Below are 24,321 nucleotides of genomic sequence, written 5' to 3'. Positions count from 1 at the left end.
TTGTCATTTTTCAGTGTACAGTTCAGTGGCATCAAGTACATTCACAATGGTGTGCAACCATCTGCACTAGCTTTTTTTTTTTTATTTTTGAGGAAAATTAGCCGTGAGCTAACTACTGCCAATCCTCCTCCTTTTGCTGAGAAAGGCTGGCCCTGAGCTAACATCTGTGCCCATCTTCCTCTACTTTATATGTGGGACGCCTACCACAGCATGGCCTGACAAGCGGCGCCATGTCCGTACCCGGGATCCGAACCGGCGAACCCCAGGCCACCGAAGCCAAACGTGCACACTTAACCACTGCGCCACCCAGCCGGCCCCTGCACTAGCTTTTTACAAAAGGTTATTATCACCCCAAACAGAAACGCTGCACCCATTAAGCACTGACGTCCCATTTCCCACTCCCCCCAGCTCCTTGGAACCTCTAATTTACTTTCTGTCTCTATGAATTTGCCTATTCTGCACATTTCACAAAAGTGGAATAATGCAATATTTGTCCTTTGTGTCTGGCTTATTTCACTTAACATAGCATTTTCAAGGTTCATCTTTCTTGTAGCACGGATCAGAACGTCCTTCCTTTCTAAGGCTGATTGACGTTCCATTGTAGGAATATACCACATTTGATTTATTCATTCATCAATGGGCACTTGGGTTGTTTCCACCTTTTTGGCTATTGGGAATAATGCTGCCATGAGCATTGACATACAAGTATCTGTTTGAGTCCCCGCTTTCAATTCTTCTGAGCGTAAACTTAGCAGTGACATTGTTGGCTCATACGGTAATTCTACGCTTAACTTTTTGAGGAACTGCCATACTGCTTTCCAGAGTGGCTGCACCATTTTACCCTGCATTTTAATTTCTCTACATCCTTGCCAACACTTGTTATTTTCTTGGTTTTTTTTTGTTTTGTTTTCTTGATTATAGCCATCACGGTAGGTGTGATGAGGTCATTTTTTGTAAGAGCAAATTGGTGAGGTAAGAAATGACCTGTTCAGCAGAGCATCACAGGCACACGTGGGGGTACTGAGCACAGCTCTGTCGAATGAATGAACGAATGAACGGGCTCTCCTGTTTATGGCACTGTAGTACGCCCTTGGACTTGATGTCTGCACAACTCTTCCCTGACTCTCCTGTGGACAGGATTTGGAACTCACATGAGGAAGCCCAGCCCCCCCAAAAGAGCTCCAGGCAGCAACTGAAATCAACTATCCTGGGGCTTGAATTCAGGGACCATCTGCACCATCTTTCTGCATTTGTTTCCACACTTAGGAATCAGTAAAACCTGCTGATTTGGAATCAGGGAAGCCCACTTGGTAGCACCTCAAAAGTAAAAAGACTACAAGCTACAGAGTGGGGTGGTTAAGACACCAAAGCTGTGAGTCAAACAGACTAGCCTGAACTTCAGGTCTACTTTTTGTCACATGTGTGACCATGGCAAATTATTTATCCTCTCTGTGCCTCAACTTGGACCTAACCCTATTTTTGTGAGAGGATTAAATGAAGCAATAAGAAGCATTTGGCACAGTGCCTGTTACAAGGTGAGGTCTCGGTGAAAGTTAGCTCTCACCATAATGAAGCTCCAGCATTAGTGCACGGACTCAAATAACCTCCACCCCTTCAGCTACTTCCTCTGATCCCCAAGACCCTGGGAAAGCAGGAGGGGCTCCAAGATGAGGACAGAGTCATCACCTAGTTTCCTAATGATCTTCCAAGCTGACTGGAAGGACCAAGAATACCCATCCACACTCACAGGCCAGATTGGAGACAAAAACTCAGCCCCGTTTCTTCTGGGTCATGCCACCAGTCTCTCCAAGCTCATTTTGACAAATGGTTTGGGGAGAGAGCAGGGCCATCACCGTGGCTCTCCCTCAAAGACCCAGAACGCAAACCCTAAGAAGTCAGAAAGAACTTTCACTGAAACACACTGATGAGACTGGAGTTGGGTAGAGTTTCTGAAGAGAAGGTTGACTGACAAGCCAAAAATTGAGCAAGAACAGCAGGGGGCTGCACACGAGGATCTGAGGGAAAGCACAGAAGGAATGAGCTATGAGGCCAGGCAGGGTGGTGTTTCACGCTGGCAGCACCACAATTCTCATGTGCATAGATGGGAACAGCATTCGGCTTGGCCTCACAGGTATTAGCTTGTGTTAGATTGAAGCATATTAAAAATATTAAAGTCCCATGGAATAAAAATGAGCTCCTGGGCCCAACACTTCACCTATAACTTAAAAGTTTTCCTGCACATGGAAATCCTCAAACCAAAAGCCAAGCCACTGGGGATGAAGGGAGGAGTATTACCCAGCAGGCACCTGCAGATGTGTGGGGAGCCGCGGCTGTGACCGGATAATAACAACAGATGCTATTTACTGAGCACTGTGCTAGGCACTGTCCACACACTGTCTGCTGACAGGTACAGCAGCAGCACGTTAGGACGCCAGCCCCATTTTACAGAGGAGGACACTGAAGTTCAGAGTTAGGAACTTGCCAAAGAAGGTGAGAGAAGGAGAAATTTCTGTGACTTATGCATCATATGTTAGGATGAACTCTACGAAATTACTATTCTACCTTTTCTACCAACAAAAATGACAATTCCATAGGGTTCAACCTAATACAATGCATTATATATATCATTTATATAGTAATTATTTTAGACACATAAATTTCATAGAAATAAAAAAATACATATGTATTTTATATACATAAATTTTATATACATGCATTTTACATAAATACATAATTTATATATAAATTATATCACACATAAATGTCCTATTTTATTCACTGATTACATAACCTCATCTATGCATTATATAACATGCACAAGAGGCAGAATGCTTCGTGGTTGGGAACGTGGATTATCGACTCAGACTGCAAGGGAAACTTGGCTCAGCCACTTACTAGCTATGGGACACTGAGTAAATAATGTACCCTCTCCGTGTCTTTGTTCTTCATCTATAAAATGAGCTAATAATAGAACTACCCTCAGAAAACACAAGCAACGTGCCACAAGAGTGCCTGGCACACATTCCATATTACCAGTCACTGGGCACGCCTTTGTTCGCTAATTCCTTGCAACAACCCTTGGCAATAGTCAACGCTGCCTTGATTTCACAGCGAGAAGCCCAAGACACGGAGGTCTGCCCAGGATTACACATCGAGCAACGATACATCAGCAATCCAAACTCAGGTCTTTCTGAGGCCCAAGCCCTGCTGTTCTCGCTAAGCTGCCAGCTTCTCCTGGTATCTTTCTGAGCCTTCACGTGTCATTTGGTGAAAGGGCCAGCTGATTTTATGATTCCTTCCAGCATCCTAATGCAAGGGGCCTGTATCAAAGCGGCAGCAACAGAAATAACAGGCCTGAATGCTTTCACTTCCACCAAACGCAGGATCCTTAGGCATGTGGCTAGAAGCATTCTGTATTTAGGGTTCCAATTTTTTTTTTCCTTTTCTGCTATTTCTTTCCAGAGTCCTCAGTACATTTCCTAATTAATCACTCCCACTTAATTTCCTAAAGCAATCACATCCTCCCCGCAGGCGAGCGGCCTCGTCTCAGGCAGAAGCGCACACACCAGCTGGCCCCTCGGCTACGTGGGAGTGTGCGAGCAGCCCTTGGACATGGACCAACGAGCGGCACAGACACAGGAAAAACACAGCTTGGGAGCTACACTCAGAGGGCACTCTTCTCATCCTGGTGACATGTGGGTTTCCTGGTGAGCAAAAGGACACTGAGATTTGGTTCTCCAAGGAAACCATAAGATCTAGAAGCTTGGGCTAGAACATTCCAGAAAGCAGGGAGACTACCAGCAGCTCCTCTGTGATGCCAGGCAGGGCTATGCTGGCAGGTCAGTAAGGCTCAGATTCCTCTCCTAGTTTTGCTGCTTATTTGTTGTGTGAATTTGGATAAGAGCTTTCCTTTGGTTGAGCCTCAGTTTTCTCATCTTTACAGTGAGAACAGTAATATATGCAACACAGTGTTGGTGTAAGGAAGGAGCCACAAATACAACAGCCTAGAGGAACCAGGCAGACAATATCAATGAGGGAAGTCGGGCTGAGTAAAATAAAAATATCATGAGGCCAAATGGCAGCTGATACACAGTCTCAGAGTTGGAGTCACAATAGGGAGTGGCGTGGACTGCGGTGAAATGGATACATGCCTCATATAAAAGCCAGTCAATTACTGCCATAGAGCCAAGCTGACCCCCTGTTGCCAAATTTTTCAATTTTTATAAAAGAATCTAGAAATAGATTTTTATATGAATTCACCCAATCTTAAAATGTTGGCAAGAAGTTGACATTAAAAAAACAATTCCATGTAAGCCAAGCACAACACATTAGATGGTTGAATTTGGCCTACTGGCCACTGGTTTGCAAACTCTGTCATTGTAAGTATTGAGACAATGGGATATATACAGCACTTAGCCATGCACATAACACATGATAAACACTCAATAAATGTAGCTGTAGTTATTATTGTTACGATTAACTTCTCTGTAACTCAGAATGCCCATCTGTAACAATGGGTATAAGGATTCCTGATAGCTGTCTGGCTTACGGGGGGGCATCTGAGAAACTCTCTGAGGGCTCCATAGAGATTAACTACTATGCATACACAACACCTGTGCTGCTTTATTAATTTAAACACACTTCATTGAGATTGGGCTAGAGCAGTGGTTCTCAACTGGAGGTGATTCTGTCCCCCAGGGGACATTTGGCAATGTCTGGAGACATTTTTTAGTTGTCAGACTGCAGTGGGGGTGGGGTGTGCTACTGGCATCTTGTGAGGAGAGTTCAAAGATGCTGCTAAATATCTTAAAATGAACAGGATAGCACCCCATAACAAAAAAACCCAGTCCCAAATGTCAACAGTACCAAGGTAGAGAAGCCCCGGGCTAGATGGTTTCCCTTTGAGTCCTCTTTATAGAAAGGACTTTATACAGATAGAGGTTTGGATAGGTTCCTACACAGTAAGATACAGGAGATGCTGGGGTAGGGGTGAGGGGGACAGCGGATGGGGGAACCAACATCTATAATTATCTCCTCTAAGAGGCTCAAGACCCTGCTTTCACTCTGCTTCCTATAGAATCTTCTTGTCATTGTTTTAACAACTGTCACATCAACATACTTCCTTAAAAAATTCTGTTGAAGCTGCATGGATTACAAAATGGGCTCTGGGGAAACTGAGGACTTGAGAGATGAACTGAGCCAAGGTCACTCAGGGAGCTGTAGGGCAGATCTGGGAGAGAATCCTCTGGGGTCCTGGCCCAGGTCCCTCTGGAAGACATCACTCCAATTTGCGTTGCCATGGTAATTATAAATCAATTTCGTCTATCCATTAAAGCAGTTACTCCATAGAATGCTCTCACAAAGCATCGCTGAACTCGTCCTAGTTATCCATGGATGTGAAAGCAATCACATTTTTTATATTCTATAATTCTGGCTACATTTACCATTGGCCTTCACCTTCAGTGGTCTAAACAAGCTGGGTTATATTGCACCACGGTTGTCATGCATTGCTATGACTACTCCAAACAAAGAAAACTGTGGTAGAAGCAAAAGCAAGTGATTCTAGTTCACCTTAAGAAAGGAAGACACTGACTTTTATTAACCCCTGTATCATGCTAAGTGTTTTACATAACATCTCATTTAATATTCTCTATAATTTGAAGAACTTCTTCAGGTCAGTTTTCTTAATCTCTGCTGCACAGCAGAAATACATGGGAGCTGTATAAAATCACAACTTCCAGGAAGCACCCCAAAATCATCACATCAGAATCACTGCGGACAGGACCCAGGCATCGGTAATATTTAAATCTCCCCAGGTGATTCTAATGCACAGCCAAGTTTGAGAATCAGGGTTTCAGGACTCATTATCCTTATTTTACAATGATGCTGACATCCTAACGGAAAAATGAACTCGCCTAAGGGCACCCAGCTGGTGAATGGTAAAACTGTGATTCAAACTTGGGTCTAACTTTCTCCAAATGCCAGGCATAATCCTTCTCATTATGCCACTTTCTCCCCAGAAGTTTGCTGTCTGTGGCTTTCGCAGTTATTTGGTTGCAAGTTTGTGAACTTGAGCAAAAGGCAATTCACTACAAGGCTATCCGCGACTTCTGAATTCAGTGGGAGTCTTACAACTTCAGTTGGGTCTGGGGGATAGGAAAGTAGGCATGTCTGGTCATTGTACAAGTGGTCAGATGAAATGGTAGGCCATCACGTCCAATCTCTTTGTCCCTCTGGTCAAGATTCCATTTCCAGGGATGAAGCACTCAATTGACCTGGCTTGGGTCATGAGCTCATCCCTTGACTAGGAGAGGGCAAGGTCCCTGACTACAAATCCACCAGACTGTATCCTGTGCATGCAGAAGATGAGATTCTGTTGGGAAGAGACTAAATCCTGGGCAGCCCAACACAACACACATCCACTATGATGAAGGAGATGGAGGGACTTGCAAAAGCAAGAAGACATAAGACAGTCTCACAGGTACACTATGATCCTCGAGTAGAACTCAGCAAATGCCAGAAGCCCGTGTAATCAAAACCATTGAAATAGATAGGATCATTCAGAAGAAATACGATACCCGAGGAGGTGGCCATGAATGGCCTCAAAATCATTTCTAAGGACAAAGCCAAGGTATTTTATCAGTTTATCTAGATTCTTAAAAAAAGGCTAACAGGGCTTTTGGGAGATCTTAGAGAAGAAAAAGAGGACCTCCTAGTCAAGGGTTCCTATCAGAGCCTGAGGTCCCAGAAACTACCTGGAAAAATTAAACCTGGCGTCCTGGTTTGGCACCACACAGACAAGACTGGTACAGTTTGCCAAATGTGAACCAGGAAAACCATGCTTTAAAGAAAAAGCAACAACAAAAACAGACACAAGGTAAGAGTTAGCATGCTTGCCTACAGCAGCAAGGAAGAGGACAGACCCCAAAAGGAAAGGAGACATGAGGATATGTGTGCAAAATGGTCATAACTCCAGGAAGCCAGGGGGCGCTCTGGGGTCAAAAGCCAATGGAGCAATTAAAACTCAACTGCAGATGTGTTCAAATAGAGCACTGTCCCCAGTAGCTGGCCTGGGCCCTTGAGCTCCTTACCAAACGGCCAGTTCTCTATCCCATGAGAGTCTCTTCCCAGATCTAGACATCAACAGACCCTAGCATACAGGGACTTGAGAAATGAGGATATTGTGAGTTATTAGCATTAAATAAACAATTATTCAATGCACAAATTCATGGATGAATCAACATATAAACAAAAGAACTATAAATTTTAACTGCGGCTACTCAATTTTCAGGTGTATGTGTCAAGTCGCTATTATGTGTCAGGCACCAAGCTGGAAGGTTTACGTGATGTATTTCTTATCCCTACAATAACCCTAGAAGGAATTTACTATTATATCCATTTTACAGATGAGGATCCTAAGACTCAAAGAGATGAAAGGACTTACTGTAGTCACAGAACGGTAAGCAATGGGATTTGAAACCAGATCTATCTAACTTAAGCATCTGTGTGCTTGCCACAGTGCCACAATGCCACAATGCCTCACAATGCTCATTAGCATCAACTGTGTATTGGGCATTTTGCATGTATTATCCCTAATTCTTACAACAATCATCAAGCAGGTATTACTGTCTCCAATTTTTTTTGGATGAAAAAACTGAGTCTAGAAAGGCAAGTAATTTACCAAAGGGTACATTTTGAATACAGATTTTTTTAATCCAAATCTCTTTGGCTTTAAAGCTCAGAGTCTTTCCACCAAATCTCCTGATGATCTAATCCAATTTGGTCTTTAAAAATGTGTTGCCTTAGTCTTATTTTCACAAGCATTGTACTAAGCCTGTAGAGGAATGCATAGCTCCTGCCCTCAAGAAGCTTTTAATCTAGTTGAGAGATTAGTTACATAGTATAGAAAGTAACAATAACTATACGGCTGCAGAGGTTTACAAATAGGGCTGCAAAGTCTTTGGGACTTCTCCCTTCAAGAGGTGGCCCCTAGCCTTGATTCCAGGCTAGCTTGGAACATAGAAAACAGCAGAAGGGATACTTTGTGACTTCTAAGGCTAGTTCATAAAAAGCCCTGCAACTTCGTTTACAAAGTTTTGCTCTGGGTTGTTTACAGGCACAACTGTTCCTGGAGCTTTAAACCTCCATGTAAGAAGGTAGACTACTCTAAGGCCACCACGCTGCAAGGAAGCTCAAGCCCCATAGAGAGGGCACATGTGGGCGCCCGGATCAACAGCCCAGCTGAGCTCAGCCTTCGAGCGAACCAGCCCAAGTACGTGACATGTGAGTGAACAGTCTGCAGACGATTCTAGCCCAGCCATTCCAGCCTCCTCCAGTCATTCCCATACTCTCCAGCTGATGCCTCACACCTCAGGGAGCAGAGACCAGACATCCTTACTGAGCTACGTCCAAAACCCTAACCCAAAGGAGAATGGAGCGTAACAAAATGCTCATGGCTTTACAACACTAAGTTTTGAGGTGGTTTGTTAAGCAGCAATAGGTAATCAGAATAACGGCTTTTTGAGTGATTACTCAAGACCAGGCACTACACTCTAAGCCTGCCATGTGTTACCTCCCAGCAGCCCAACGAAGCAGGTGACTGTCAAAGAACATGCTCAAGATTACCTAGCTAGGGACGGCATTCCAGCCCAAGTCACACGAACGCCAGCATCAATACCCCAGACCACTCTGCTACACAGGAAGGGAAATCACATCCCTCCCCCAAGTCTACAAATCCCAAAGCCGATCAGTTTTAAGAAACGCCGACTGCTATTTTTGAAACTAAACATCGTTTTCTTTCTTAATTTCAGAAGACTTACTGTGGAGCTGAGCTAATTATTTGAGCCTTAATCAAGGACCAGCCACTCCCCGAAGCAGCTGTCCTGGCCTCTCTATTGCCTCGAGAAAGTCCCTTGGGTTAGTTGGATGTTGGCTCAGGTCTAAACCCAGCCCCCAGAAGTGAGGATGCACAGGGCTGAAAGGATCCTTGGAGATCATCCAGTCTGTTCCCTTTATCCCCTTTAAAGACGAAGAAACTGAGGCCCAGAGAGGTCAAGTGACTTGTCCAAGGTCACACGGTGTGTTGAGAGGTACAGCCAGGTCTCCAAATTCCCAGGCAAGCATTCTTTCCACTGCACCACGCTGCAGTGGCTAAAAATTCCCCAGAGCTGCCTCCCTCGGCCCTCCTCTTGACAAAGCTGTTTTCCCCCCACACAACTACACACAGTCACATTTGGCAGGAGGTGCTATCAGCCCCGCTCTGCTCGTGAAATGCTGTTTTGCAATGGGGCCTCTTTGTTCGTTAGCAACACAGACAAAGAAAACCTCAGTGTAGTCTTCTCGGAAGGAGATGTTTCTTGTTTTAAAGACAGGAAGAGGGTTTCCTGGCTGAATATGGCTCAAATCAGCATGCAGCTCCAGTCAGGAAGGAACCCAGAGGAGATTTAGGTCTCTGCAAAATTTCTAGAACATATAAGGAGGGCACAGGGCAGGAGGAAGCTTATGGGAAATGTTTCAGAAAGTATTAAAACGTACGCCTAAACAGAGCAGATTGGTTACCATCTCGTGGTATGAAGTAATTAGAGGGGGGACCACTAGCATCGTTAAAAACTCCCCTGGAGCAATTGGCCTTCCCAGTTTGGATCCCTGCTCCAGTCCTTCTTCCCAGCGTTCCTTCCCTTGCCATTTTCCCCATCTGGGATCTTCCCTTTCTGGACCCTAAATAACCTACTGTGGTGCGTAGGACCCTTGGGATGTGATCTCCCTCCAAAGTCCTCATCTGGAGCCTCTTCCCTCTGGCTCTACATCCTTCCTTCTTTTTGTACTAGATTTGGTCCCTCCTCTGTCTCCCTAGCGTCCCAGGTTGCAGATGCTTCCTACGGCTCTGAGGGATCTTTACTGAAGACCAAGTGCTGTGAAGGAGGCTGAAATGAAAGCAGGGCAAACTTCTCAGGAGGGCATTTCACAAAGCTCAGGTCCCCTCCTGTTACTGCCCTAAGACGTTCACCTGTCCAGGTGCGCTGAGATCAGTGTGAGGAGGTAGACCAGATGATCTCCAGAGATGCCTCCAAAGCCTGAAAATCGCTTGGCTCGGGAAGGAGACAAGAGGGGGAGGGACACAAGCAAGTTGCATGGCAGAAATTCAGAACTTGTAAGCTGGGAGCAGATGGAAAGAAAAGTGCCAACTTCTAGTAGGAGGAGATGTAATGCATGCGTTTCTCCGGGCTCTTGAAAGCCTCAGGTCTCCTATTCCAAAGAACCAAGTGAACGCTGCCTGAGGAGCACCTCCCTGTGCACAGACACATCACAGGTCTCCAGGCACAAGAGAGAAGTCCAGAAAGAAACCTGGCCAAATTAAAGTTCTCAGACCCTTCCCTTCCAAGCCAAGGCCTCCCCATAGCCTACCCCACACCTAGGCAAACCCTGCCCAAAGGGCAATTGTCAATCCAAAGCCCCCTCCCTCATTTTCCCCTGGGAAAATCCCTACCTGCTCAGTGAGACGTAAGAGAGAAGAATAACGGAATTAACACCCCAGGGAAACAATGTCCAGTGGTCTAGATACAGGTGGAACAGCCAAAGGAGGAACCCAAAGGAGGCCCTGTATCTCCTCCTGGCCTCAGACGCCGCTGTGCTGTGTGTCAGTGTTTATGAAATGCTTCTCAAATAAGGTCAGTATTCTACACAGAGTTAGGACTCTAATAAAATGCAGAACTTGTGCTGTTTGCCAGCTAGCTGCGGAGGCATACTTGAATGCTTTCTTGGATACAATTGTTCTCAGATTAATATTTTCTTTTTTTAATTTCACTTCTACTATTTTTTTTTAAATGATATGTGAGTTTTCCTACGTATCTGTACCCGCTAAAAGGGATGAGCGGGGCTTGCTTTCATCAGTGGTTCCTGAGGGCTTGGTGTCTCGTCCTCCATTGTTCTAGCATTTCGCCCCCACCCTATAAGTCTCTCTGAACCCAGCACAGTGGCCTCCGCCTTGTCAGGCATTTGTGGGAAGGGACAGCTCAGACTGATTTTCATATTATTTTGAGTTGTTCTACTATGAGGACATTTCACTTGCTTTATTCATCATTGTTCCTGGCACATAGTAGGCACTCTATAAATGGCTCCTTTCAATGACTCCATCCTTCCCGGGGCCCCTTTTTTGGTCTGACTGTCATGTACGCTGCCACTTCTTAATCACCCAGTTAGGCAAAAAGTCCTCTAAACTCCACCTTGTTGGGTTGCTGACAGGCCTGGTGTGAGGCTATATCTGCATCTGTAAAAGGTGCGTCTTGATAAGTGGGAAAAAACAAAAAGGAAAAATCCCCCGAGTAAGAGTTCCAGGACATGGGCGACTCCAAGCAAGGCGCTGGAGCTCACCCAGTTTCCTCATCGGTAAATGCACGATTCGAAGATGAATCCTGATCATCCTTCAGATACAGGATTTAGTGGTTAAAATCAGACAGGGTGGGTGGACTCATTAAGGTACTTGCATAGCACTAAACTCAGGAGGCATTTGCAGACATCTGATCTCATTTAAACCCTGCATCAGCCCCATGAGAGAAGTGTTATTCCTACCATTCTAAAGGTTACATATGAGACAACTAAGACTTGGAAAGATCCTCCTACATGGTCGTGCAGTTTAAAAAAATGATGGAAACCAGGATTCCGCCTAGGTCTTTTTACTCATTTAAGGTCACATCCAATAGAACTCCCCATTGGCTTCTCACTAATAGCACTCAGAAACTCCATTTACAAAATACTTTTCTACCTACATTAGAGAGCTGGGCAGATGGGGAGGAGAAAAAAAGAATGTCAGAGGGGCCAGCTCGGTGGCAGAGTGGTTAAAGTTCGTACACTCTGCTTTGGCAGCCTGGGGTTCACAGGTTTGGATTTCTAGCACAGACCTACACACCGCTCATCAAGCCATGCTGTGGTGGCATCCCACATACAAAATAGAGGGAAATCGGCACAGAGGTTAACTCAGGGCCAATCTTCCTTACCAAAAAGGAAAAAAAAAAAAAAGAATAAAAAGAATGTCCAGAAAGTGCTAGGCAGTCCAGAAACTTCTGCAACACATTTCTGAGCAGGACAGCTCTCCAATGAAACTGACATTGCTGAGCATTTCAATCACAGAACAATCTGCTCTATTCTCTGCTTGGGTTGCAGGGAGCACAGGAGCACATTGTAAGTAATTCATCATTCACAGAGTCCAGCCCCAGAACACCCCTACCTATGATCCTAGGCATCATAAAAGGCTTCAGATGGCCATGAAGAGGAAGTCTGAGGTTGTTTCCAGGACACGGCCATGGGTTGGGAGTCTCCAGTCTCCAATGAAGGTCCAGGCCACAGAGAGCCTCCTGAAATCCAATCTCAGGACCTGAGGCTTAGATGGTGGAAGTCCAAATTCAGTACTGAGGCTACAGAGAGTTACGTGGAGGGCAGGAGACAGCAAGAAGCCAAGCTGGAAGGGTCAAGGCAGGAGCCAGGTGCAGCTCAGGCTCAGGGAGAGATGTCCAAGTCTACAGTCAAGTTCACAAACCTCACAGAAGAAGAGGACCATGGACTCCACACCATGCAGACCAGCCCCAGTCAGGGCATATACTAATTCTAGAGGGCAGGGGAGCAAGGAGTGGGTACGCTGGGCAGCAGACAGGAACTAGGGAGGCCAAAAAACTCGAGGGAGTCAAGGTGGGTGGTTAAATGTGCTGGCAGACTTTCAGGAATCACAGTCCACAATGCTGCCAAATGCAGAATGAATCAGGGGTCAGGAACCCAGACCGGTGTTTCGGACAAGAGAAGAGGAGTCTGAGCCCACACAGGCAGTGAGAAGGCCCCAAAAAGTGAAGTCACGGCCACTCCAGCCAGGATGCATCTTATATGCATCCTGTTCTAGAAGGACCTGCTCTCAGGGTAGGGATCAGGGCTGAGAGAAGGTGAGTAGTACATTTAACTGGAAAGGAAACTCTCTCTGCCAAAATGTCAGCAGATACTCGTGAGGGAAAATACTAGTCAAGAAGACCCATCAGAACTGTTCTTGGATGGTTTATCCCTTCAAATTCAAAATAAAAACAATAATCAGCCACATAACCCTGGTGATAGTTTTCCTAAGACTTGACCTACTGGATTCGGTTCTAAACACCTCTGTTTGATGAAACTTCCTAAAACACAGGTCCTATCATTTTCTATTGGGCTCTGGGTCTCATAGGTTCCATGTAACCATGAACTTCTGCAAATCTGTATCCCATTCTCATTACCACCTATGGGAACCCTACTCATCCTCAAGCTCCAATCTGAATGCCACCTACTCCCCTAACTGGACATGGCTGTTTGGCCAGGCGTCCAGAACATAGCTCTGGCATTCCTCCCGGGGTGCCTTCCATTGAACAGGTGTTCCCTGATTCAACTGGAACTCAGTGAGGTTTTCTGTTTTTTTATTTCTTCTGGTTGTACTCTGAGAACTGGGTTTGGAAGACAGAGAAGAGGGTGACACAAAAAACTTTGGCAGAAATGGCATGACCAGTGGTTGGAGCACAGACCTGACACCAGACTGCCTGGACGAACCCTGACTCCACTGCTCCTACCTGGGGAAGTGACTTCACTCTCTGACTCAGTTTCCTCATCTGTAAAACGAGGGCAGTATGAGTCCCTGCCTCGCGTGATTGGTAGATTAATTGAGTCCATGCACGTAAAGTGTGAGAGTAGTGCCAGGCACAAAGAGGGGCTCAATAAATGGGAGCTGTTGTGGAGGTGGTGATTGTTTCTGTCATTATTATTATTATTTATGGAGCTCTGGGGAGAGTCCTCTATGCTTCAACCTCCATCGCATTCATTTCCAGCCCTACTCAAGCATATGTGCCCTGTGCCAGTGGGCACCCCAAGATGTTAAGAGAAATCCCTTTGAGAAACTGAGGCTTCCCAGCTGAGTGCAGCTACTAACAGAATTCTCAGGCTAAAACACTTTACAGGAGAGAATAACACACACACACCTACACACACCACATTCCCATGCTGGTGGGGCTCCATCCTAACAGGGCAAGGGGGAAGCTAAAGTCATGACGGAAAGCGCTATGAGAAACCAAGAGTTTACAGACAATTCAACAAACAGAGGAATTAAGCATTAATAGGAAATCACTCCAGGGAAAATATGAACAGAAGCCCAAGGAAAGAAGATGCCACAGGCCAACAAGACCTCAACATTTTCATCCACCTCAGCCAGACAGAAAAGGACAGTATATATACATAATCTGCACCCCAGACCTTAGAACGACTTCGAAAAAAGCAGAGAGGACTCTGCTGATTATCCTGACAACCTGGATAAAGATCCATAGGGCAAGACGGCTAAAATTGCAGAGGAAATCGGGAGAGGGAGAGTAATATGCTAGATAAGAAAATAAAACTAGAAAATCTTCCTGAAAAGCTGATGAAATGAAACTATTGGCCAAAATTTAATTAGGATAAATGCAAAGTGTTGCACTTAGACTCTCAAGAGTCAACCGCACACGTGTGGGATGGGGGAAAAATAGAACCAACAGCAGGGAGTGCTGGGCAGACACTGGGGATGCAGTGAACAGCCTGGTCAAAATGAGCCAGGCCAGGCGGGTGGCTGTCCCAAGTGAAATGTCCCTGTAGAACGCACTGAGAGAGGTCAAGCTGGTGAGGGAGCTCTAATATGAGGCAAAGAAGATTGGAACCCTATTTGGAGGAAGGTCACCAGGAACGGGGAGAGGGCCTGTGTTCAAGTCTAACACGCACAGAATAGTCGAGGTAATTATCAAAGTTTGAGGAAGACTTGGGTAAGTGGGTGGTGAGAAACATAACAGCAATAAGATTTTTGAAATCCTATCATTCGGGAAAAGAATTATACTTGCTCTGTGTAATAACGAGCAATGAAAGACAGGCTCAACCTTCAAACAAAGAAAAATTTCTCCTCAGTACGGTTTTTAAAATAGGATAAATTGCTTTAGGAAGAACTGAGTTCCTCATCACTGGATGTAATCAAGCAAAAGAGAAGGACCATTTTCCCCAAAATTATGTTGGTGGAAGATCAACCTGCACATGGTTGGAACTTGGACAAGAGGACCCCTTTCGACCCTGACGATTCATATTTTTCCTAATCAGGTTTTATCTTGAGCATGCTCTGGAAGGATGACTACGGCCAGTAGGAATTATGATAGTAATAACGATAGGAATATTCACGGGGGATGCTTACTGATCCGGGCAGTCTATGTGAGTTAATTCAGCACTCATAGCATTCTATGAAGGGGGTACTTTTATTATTCCTATTTTACAAATGAGGAGAGCGAGGTCACCCAGCTCATAAGTGGTAAAGACAGGATGTGAACCCTGTCTGGGTCTGGAGTCTACACAGCTACCCACAAAGATCATCGCTTTTCCCACCTCCCAAGCCACTCAGTGCTGGAGATTTTGAATCACACACCCCTCGACCAATGTTTCCCAGGGAACAGCTGTATCAAATACGGTGCTGGCAACAGAACTCGGAAGACCACAGCGAGTGGGAAGGAAAGTATAGGCTTTGGCAGACCAGCAATAACAGTAGTTACAAAACACAGTCCAGGTCTTCAGAACAGAGCAGCAGAGGATCCCTACTGTGAGCTCTTCCCACCTGGGCAAGGCTGATTTCACTCTAAGGATGGAGAATGACGAATCACTGAGAGCCTTGAAAACTCAGCACGGGGCACCACAGCAGGCGCCCTCTGCATCTGTCCCACCTGGTATCAGTGGTGCTCCAGAAACGCTCGCTGGAGAAGCCTTGTGGTTTTCTCTCCAGCAGTTCTAAAAAGGGTTAAGACCACCTTACATAATGAGGGTGGAGCAAGCTAGTAAATACAGCTGTTTCAAGTAAAAGCAGTAACGGAGGTGGACACGGGAAGTCAGTAAAAGGAGGTATTTAGGGAAAGGCAGGAGGAACGAGAATTGAAAAAAAAAAAAGTCAGGGCCAAAAATTCCCCATGAAAATTAACCTCCAAAAATAAATAAATAAAACGCATTCCTTATTTAAATAGACCACAAAGCAGCACGCCCATGGAAAAGATATAAACCACTTCAACCATAATCCCCTTTTCATGGAACAGAGGACAACCTGGGTTTAGCTGGAGAGGAGGGGGGAGGGGGCCAGGCACGAGAGTGTTGGGCACAGTCTATGTGCAGGCAAGGAAGTGGCCTCGAGAGGGCACATTTACCGTGGGCATCTCAAACCTTCCAGCTGGATGGGGCCTGAGATGAAGAAATGGAAATGAGAGCTATGGTCGCTGTTACTACTAGTGTGCGGAGGCCTATGTGCCAGTACTGTGATAAGCACTTCGTACACGTTATTTCATTTAATCGTCCCCAAGAGGAACGTTCACTATGCACACGTTACGGGGAAGGAAGAGCAGTTGGAGAAAAAATGGGCTGGGCACCATGCTGCCTGCATTCCACGGATTGCCTCAGGGCCCGTTCACAACACTCCCACGGGGCCAGTGCAACTACCACCCCTGGATCACTGGTGTGGGAAGGCCGTACAAGGGAGTAAATCGACTGCTGCCTAGAGGAGGGGAGGAACCCACCTGGGTGCCACAGCAAAGACAAAACAGAGCCCGAAGTCAAGCCAGAGCTGTCTGTCTCCAGAGCCCATGCCTGGACCACCAGGCACTGACACCTGCCTGCCACAGCCCACTCAGTCAGCGCAAAAGCTCGCACGACTCTCAGACCCATCGTTCTCACTTTCAGGGGAGACAGAACTCTGTGACAGCACACAGAACTGCAGAGAAACAAAACAACAATCAAAATGGCAAAAATGCAGAAATAATTTAAGACCCAGATGATCGGCAAAAGCAAAACTTAATAATGATCCTACAAATACATCAATTAATACAAGAAGAGCAGCAATCAAAAACCGCAGAGAGCACAGGATGGAGCTGATGAGTGCCTGATTAGAAAGTCCTACGGTTTAAGTGTTCAAGATTTCTAGCTCTTTTCAGGGGCATGTGCACAGTAGGAGTTTTGCAAGGTTGCTAAGCAACGCCTGGCAACCAGACTCCAGCGTGGATCACTCATTAGGAGTCCTTGGTAACACTAGGAAGGCAATAATTTTAGTTCATGAAAGCCAAATTTTCGAAACCCTTAATAACTCATGTAATAGGTTATTAGTAAGTAGCCCTTAGCCATACATAAAAATGCAAATCTATAATTGCCCATCTTTCACTTATAAGAACTAAAGAAAGATTTGTATTTTTGAGACTCATCATTCATTTATTCAACACGTACTTGTGGAAAACCTACTATGTACCAGGCCCTATTCTAGGCACTGGGGAAATGGACCGTGACAGTTCACCAGTGAACTGCAGACTATACACAGAAAACCATTTATCCTAGAATTCTACTTTCAGGAAAATGAGGCCCAGAGAGGTAAAGCAATCTGTTTAGAGTTGCACAGCATACTGGAGGCAGGTGCACTCAGCTGCTCATGTCAAGCTAGAGAGCACTTTGCTTCCCTGAAAGGCCACCTCACTGTTGTCAGCCCAGATTGGCCCCATGATTCACCAGCTTGCCCCTGGTCCTCTGAGCTGGCCCTGAGGGCTGAGAGTACCAGGACGCAGAGCCTGGCTGTTGAGCATCTTGGAAAGTCTCCCACTTGACCTCGGGACCTCTGTGGTCAAGTAAGGGAAAGCCTATGACACGGTGTCGGTTTTTATTGGACCCAACCACCGGCGAAGCTTGCCGTCATCTGGAGTGATGGAGAAAATTAAGTTACCACATTCTCACGTTTCAGCCTTTCGCCCGTTTTCCTTCGCAAACAGGAAATGTTTATTTAAATACAGCAGTCTCCAGCATGTTCCAGAGCCAAGTGAAAAACCAAAGATGTCCACTCCTGCCCCACTCCGCTGTTCAGGCCACCACCTCGCCACAGGCGAGAAGCGGGCCTCCGCCTGCCTTGAGGCAGGACGGGGAGAAGGGGCCCCACGTGAGAGTTCATTTTCATCTGTCTCCTCTTCTTCCAGGCCGAGATTGTGGCTGGAGAAGAATTACATCTGTGGGCTCCTTTTGCACTCAGAAGGGTAAATGCAACATCTGTTTACTCTGCGCTCCATGGTAAATGTTTTGTCTCAGGCACCGCCATTCACTTCCTCTCCTCTTGTCCTCTAACTCTGCTGCACGGATAATAAATTACACTGAGTTCTCCTCTATGTTTATTTAGCTTTCTCATGGGTGTCACCTCCTCATTGAGTGCAAAAAAAATTGTCAGTAGTTTATAAACGACAGAGAGTTTCTCTTTCTGTGTGATGCGCTGACATTCTGGAGAAGAAGCTGGAACACAGACCCCCAACTCTGACACCAGCTTAATTATGAACAATTTAACAGGCCCCACTCCAGGCCTGAAGCAAAGTCCAAAGGGTGACCACATTATCCCCACGCAACTTCTCCTGAATGGCGGACCGTGAGCGGATGAGGTCTCAGAAGTCAAAAACACCCAGAGAAACAACTATACACACACACACACACACACACACACACACATACACACATCCCTTCATAAAAGCCTCTTTGGTAGGTAGCGCAGCAGGAATGAAGAGGGAGAAAATGCTGCTTCTTTGTTATAAACCATAACATAAACACTTGAGATCAGAAAACTGGATTTTAGAAAGGTCCCGAGCATCCGAGGCAGTGCTGACAAAACTTAGACCCCATGAAAAAATAAGCCCTGGGAAGCCAAAGAGGCTCACCAGAGGAAGTTGCCTTCTCCGTCCTTTGCTTACATTCTTTAAGTTGAATTGCTGGTTTTCTTCTGTATATGCAGTGATTTTATACACAGTTACTGGAATGCAGTAGAGGCTCAAGTAATGTTTGTCAAATGAATGAAGGGAGGAATGAATGAGAAATTCCTCCCTAAAGAAATCCTTAGCACAGCTTAGACATGCCAAATATCCCCCCAAGAGTTTGCAGAATTGAAATGTTACATCTGAGTTGACGGAGACAGGGTGAGGGGCGATGAAGGACCATTGGTGGGCTGCTCTTAACCCCTGCGCTCATCCTGACCCAGCTTGCTTCTGAAGACTGCCCCCTCTCCTGGGGAGGAAGGAGACTAGAATGAGGAGCTGAGGAGCCAGCCTTGGCAGCCTCATGGCCCCCATGCACCTGAGCCAAAGCAGCACCAGTGACCAGAAGCAAGGCAGATGAGACTCAGATATTCCAAAGGACTTCCTACTCTGCCATTGCCCGCCAGTGACCACGACTGCAGCAGGGGGCCCGTGGGAATGCCCAGGACTCCAGTCTCCACCCAGTGTCTTCAGTTGTGGAGTAGAAGGGCAGCCCCAAGCTGCCTAGGGCTCCTGGGGGAGGCGGCCAGTGGTGTGCTGGCTGCAGTGCCATGCCTACAGCTTTCGAAGACTCTCTCCATGCCAGAAGGAGTAGGGCCCACTCTCCTCGATTTCCCAAACATGCAAGATGATTTTGAAGATGAGAGAGAAATAGCCCCAAGACCCTAAATAGGAGAGCTAATGTCAAAGCAAGCTGATGTTTGCAGGGCGCACCCAAAGGCGCAGCAACAGCAGCCTATTCTAAGACTGGTATTCTAAGATCGGAGCCCAGCGAGAACCTTTCCAGGACTGTCTGCTTATAGATCCTAGCCCAAACTGATGCTTGTTTGAAGGATGTCCAGCAGAGCGGTAGGAGCTATGGACTCAGGAGCCAGACATGCTGGAATTCAAAGACTTAACTAGCTACACGACCTTGAGCAAATGGCAAGATGGCTTAACTGTAAAGTGGACCAATAAGCATTACCTATGTAACTAATAAGACTGTTGTAGAGATTCAATGAGATAACACCCGTAAACAAATCAAGGCTCGGTAAGCATTCATTAAACATTAGCCTCAGTTATTATTTCACTAACTCATGTGGCTGGCCCTAGTGGGGGAGGGAGGGGAATTTAGTTTATGAGTTACAGGCATCCAAAAATGCTACCAAAACAAGTTTTTCACTAGTATGGTAAAATATAATGTCTGAATTAAGTGGTGGAAACCTGGATTCTGGCCCTTTATTGCCATCAACTTTCTGTGTGACCTTGGGCAAGTCATTTCACATTTCTGAGGCTGGTTTTCTCTCTGTGTTAATGAAAGTTCAGCTCCAACTCTCTAGAATTGCATGGTTCGACCACACACAATAATCATACACTTGAACAAAAATGTTTTGAGCCAAAGGAAAGCTCCAGGAAAAGGGATGGCAGTTCTACTGAGCGTCCGCCCAGGGACACATAAAGAGTGAGCAGGAGAGAGGTGGGGTGACAGGCGGTGATTAACAGGAATAACACACTCAGGGACAATTCATCGGAGACTCATGCCACTCGCTCCCAGTGTAAGAAGCTTCCAGTCAAGAAGGCGGAATGGAAGACCCACACACCTACCCCTCAGACATGTGGGGAAGGGGCAGAGCAAGGCGGAGAAGTCTAGCACACCAGAGCAAACGCTCACCCACTTCTGGGCTGTGTTCCCAGGCTTTCCAGCCCCCTCCAATTCTCGCTCCTTCCCCACTCCCCAACTGCGGGCTAGGAAAAGCCCACCCCTGAGTCCAAGTTTTGAATTTAGTCCGAGGATCAAAATGATAAATGTTTCCAAAACGTTGACATATGAAAAGTAAATATTTGGTTGCACAATTGGGGTTAAAACGAGGGTCAATCCACCCCACTCTCCAAGCGCCTCTCCTCTCGCTGCCAAGCCCGGGATCGAGGCTGAGTGCGGTTTGTAAGATTATAGCGCTCGGTCTCATTTAAAGGGCTGTCAGCATTTCCATTCTCCGGCCCGTTTGGGGAGGCATTTATAACCCAGCCATAAAAAATTCACCCGGGCTGCAACTTGGCATCTCCGAGGCTGCGCTCCAGGCACGGCGGGTTTTGCAAGCACCCACTCTGAATTCGTTAGGCTCCTCAGAAGTTAGACCTTCAAGCACACTCTCAACTTTCCTCGCAAGGGCAGCCAGAGAGCGGCTGATCTCCAAGCCGGTCACTGTCGCCTTGGGCCCTCTCTCCTGTCTCCGTGCCCTGACGCCCCATCACCCTTCAGCTTTCTCCTTCGCCCCCCTCTTTAATGAGCGCGGACCCCTTAGCCTCACCCTAAGACCTCACTGGCTGTGGTGTTCTCTCCTCCCCTCGCCTCCTGCCAGCGTTCTCCTTGGAAGCTGTCAGCGGGCCCTGAGTCGGGAGCTCTCACCCCCAGAAAGACACTGCTCTTCGCCTATCGCAGGGGGCTTCCAGACCTCTCTCCCCGAACCCGCCCAAAGCCACAGACCCCCAACTCAGAGTGAAGATCCGATCCAGGAGAGGATGAGAGCCAAGACCGCATTCAGCGCGGCCACGGGGAAAACAAGGATCTGGTGCCTGGGGGCCCCTCTGTGGGACCCAGGTGGGTGGCCCGGGTGGGGCGGGGCGAGGGTACTCACAGGCGCTCGGCGTTGCGGGGGATACCCCGGGGAACCGTCCGGAGGCCCAGCCCGTGGCAGTCCACGCTGGCGGCAGAGCAGGTACACTTGGTGGGGCAGGCGGTGGCCGGGGGCCCGCTCAGGACGCTCGCCAGCGCCAAGGCCAGCGCCAGGCGGGCGCGCACGGCGGCGCCGGCCCCTGTTCGCCCGGGGGCCATGGTGTGCAGGGGCCCGGGCCCGCAGGAGGCTGCCTTGGCGGGGCAAGACGCGTGGAGCCCGGGGAGGCGCGCAGGGAGCACGAGCGGCCTGGGGAGTGGGCGGTGGAGTTGGCGCGGAGGAGGAGCGAGCTCGGCGCTCAGGCGCACGGGGCGCGGGCGGAGCGGGGCGCGCCGGGCGGCGGCGGCGGCAGCAGCTCCATCGGCGGGGCCGGCGCTACCCCGCTGCGCATCGCTCGGAGTGCCCAGGTGCGGAGCGCCCCCTGGGCCCGCTGGCCCCGGGACCGGGGCGCGGGCCGGGTCGGGGACCTGGGGCGAGCGCAGTGGGGCACGGCGCCCGGGGAGGTCCGGCTTGGGGCCGGGCTCGGGAGCGCGGCGGCGGCTGGGGCACGGGGCGGCCGGGTGAGCGGCCGGCGCTCGCTCTCTCCATTCACTGAGCAGGGCAGACACCGGAGACGCGGGCCCACCCCTCCCGCCCCCCCAAAAACGCCAGCTCCGTCTCCCATTGGCTGCGCCGCGCGTCATGTCGACTAAGTTGGGAACTTTGCTGGAGCGACCGAGGGCCCGGAGGGAGGAGGCAGCAGAGGAGGGAGAGGGAAGGAACCGGGCAGGAAAGGGGCTCGGCCAGCAGGGCCCCACAATTGAGACTCATTCACTCTTAGGAGCCAAGGAGTGATCAGGCTGGTGGCAGTTTTTCTTTTTTTTGGCACTGGGCCAGACCCTCTACTTGAGTTCTTTCCTTCAGTCCCAACCCCGTCTTGCAAAGGGGCATCTGAGTACCCCCGTTTTATAGCTAAAAAACCAAAGCTCAGAGAAGTGAAGTGACTTGCCAGAGGTCACACAGCTAGCAGGAGCCCGAACCGCGGCACTCTCATTCATCCATGTTTTGCATCACAGCCCATCCAGGCCGCGTCCCTACCTCATCTACAAAGATCCTTGAAGATCCTACCTCATCTTGGCAAAGATGCACAACTTCTTCCTAAAGGGTCTTCTGTATCGACACTAAGGCAATCCACAGTCACACGTGTCACAGAAATGGTGGTCCGTGTTGTTCAGGTAGCTGCTGACAAACCCTACCCAGACGCCTGTCCTGCCTTGCCCAGGCTCCATGCCTGCTGTGTTGCTGAAAGTGTTGATGGCAGCGACTTGGACCCCTGGGTTGACAATGCTGTGTTCACAGTCTTTAGCTGCCACTTCCTGAGTGACTCTGGGTCAATCATGTCACCTCTGATCCTTGGCTTCCTCAAAGCAGTGGGGCCACAGCCCTGTCTGGGCCCACCTCACTGGGTTGTTTGGGGCGTCAAAGAAGAGAAAGTATTTTTTCAAAACAGTCATTCGCATGCAATGCATCCCTTCTGCCCTCCACGCCCTCGTTCTTCCAGTGCCCGCTCTAAATTGGCCAGGTCTGAGCTTTTCCAGATGCCGGTGGGGAGGGGCGTGTGTGTTAGAGGCTCCATAAATCCTTATAGGAATGATTTTGTTTGTTTGTTTGGAGGGAGAGGGCAGGAACTGGAGGAAGTATTCCCCAGACTTCCTTGAGGTCTGTTCACACTGGAAAAGTCTGAATGAGCCCTGCACATACACACATTCACACACAGACACACATTTATGCCTACGCATACGCTCATGCCCTCACACACACAGTCATAGATACTTGTGTACACTCACTCATGCTTACACACATGTAGACACACCCATATACACACTCTCACTCAATCACATACACACATGCACGTGCATGCTCACACACACTCACACGCACCGTAACAACAGCTATGCTCCTGAGAGCTCTTCCCTTTTCATTCATATAAATGCTATTCTGATTTCTTCTACCTCATTTTTGTTCAAGGAAGCTTTCAACTACTTGAGTTCTTCCTTTTCTTTCGTATAAATGCTATTCTGATTCCTTCTACCTCATTTTCCTTCGAGGAAATTTCAACTACTTGAGCACCTCCTGTAATTATATGGTAGAGGTGTAGATTTTATTTTATTGTACTTAGCAGATTTTCAAAGTCTTAGCTTTAGGCACCCAATTGTATGGACGTGTACACACACATACACACGTGCACACTCTTCAGCCCCTCCATCATTCATAAACTGGTTAGATGCAATTTACTGCTGTTATTCTTGGGAGCAGCTTTCTGTACAGATGCCTTTGCCATCGCCCTCTCGTGGCCATAGAGGGTCTATACTCTGGTCCTTAGGGTGACTTCAGCATTTAAGAACTCTAAACATCCTTTCCTCTGAAGCTTTCCTCCAAACCTTGAACCAATTTAGTACCAGGACTGAGGCAGATGAGAGAACTGGGCAAAGGCCCAAGGACACACAAGCGTCTCAGACTGTCTGGAGCAGAAAAGAGCAGGGTTTTCTTTGTTTTCCCAAATGCACGCTGGAGCATGTTTTGCAATCCCTTCAGGCTGGGCCTGGGTCTGTGCTCTGAGCACTGTGTGTGTGTGTGTGTGTGTGTGTGTGTGTGTGTGTGTCGGTGTTTTCCCTTTAAGCTGCTGGAGGGTTTCATGAGCATGACTAGATCCTTAAGTGACTTCATAGGCATTCAAGGGTGTTTCCCCTGGGAGAACCACCTTAGAACAAAGCCTGGGAGCCAATCATCCCTAAGGAAGGGGCAAGTAGAAGAAACAAGAGGTGCACAGGATACTGGCTGTACAGACTCTTGGAGTGTTTGGGCTGGAACAACCTTAGAAA

At 47.7% G+C, this 24,321-nt stretch overlaps 1 protein-coding gene and 1 long non-coding RNA gene across 3 annotated transcripts in view; one reads left to right on the top strand and one right to left on the bottom strand.

The window, feature by feature from the left end:
• Positions 1–22,052, bottom strand: part of SLIT3 (slit guidance ligand 3) — a 587,735-nt gene extending 565,683 nt beyond the window's left edge. Inside the window, exon 1 of the mRNA XM_070569056.1 lies at positions 21,425–22,052. Within this exon, the coding sequence (XP_070425157.1) occupies positions 21,425–21,621 (197 nt within the window). The 5' untranslated portion in view covers positions 21,622–22,052. The remainder of the gene's footprint in view (positions 1–21,424) is intronic.
• Positions 3,772–10,876, top strand: LOC103553215 (uncharacterized). 2 transcript variants are annotated; one of them, XR_011525074.1, is made up of 4 exons: positions 3,772–3,839; positions 7,407–7,459; positions 8,117–8,283; positions 8,811–10,876. It is a non-coding gene; the product is annotated as an uncharacterized lncRNA (long non-coding RNA). The 2 variants fall into 2 exon arrangements; XR_545424.2 differs by lacking the exon at positions 8,811–10,876 and having other exon boundaries at positions 8,117–8,470.
• Positions 22,053–24,321: the final 2,269 nt, after the last annotated feature.

Source organism: Equus przewalskii, chromosome 13 (genome assembly GCF_037783145.1).
Source record: "Equus przewalskii isolate Varuska chromosome 13, EquPr2, whole genome shotgun sequence".
Lineage (NCBI taxonomy): Eukaryota > Metazoa > Chordata > Mammalia > Perissodactyla > Equidae > Equus > Equus przewalskii.
The sequence above is the reverse complement of the archived record's forward strand: the minus strand, read 5'-3'. Positions and strand labels throughout refer to the sequence as shown.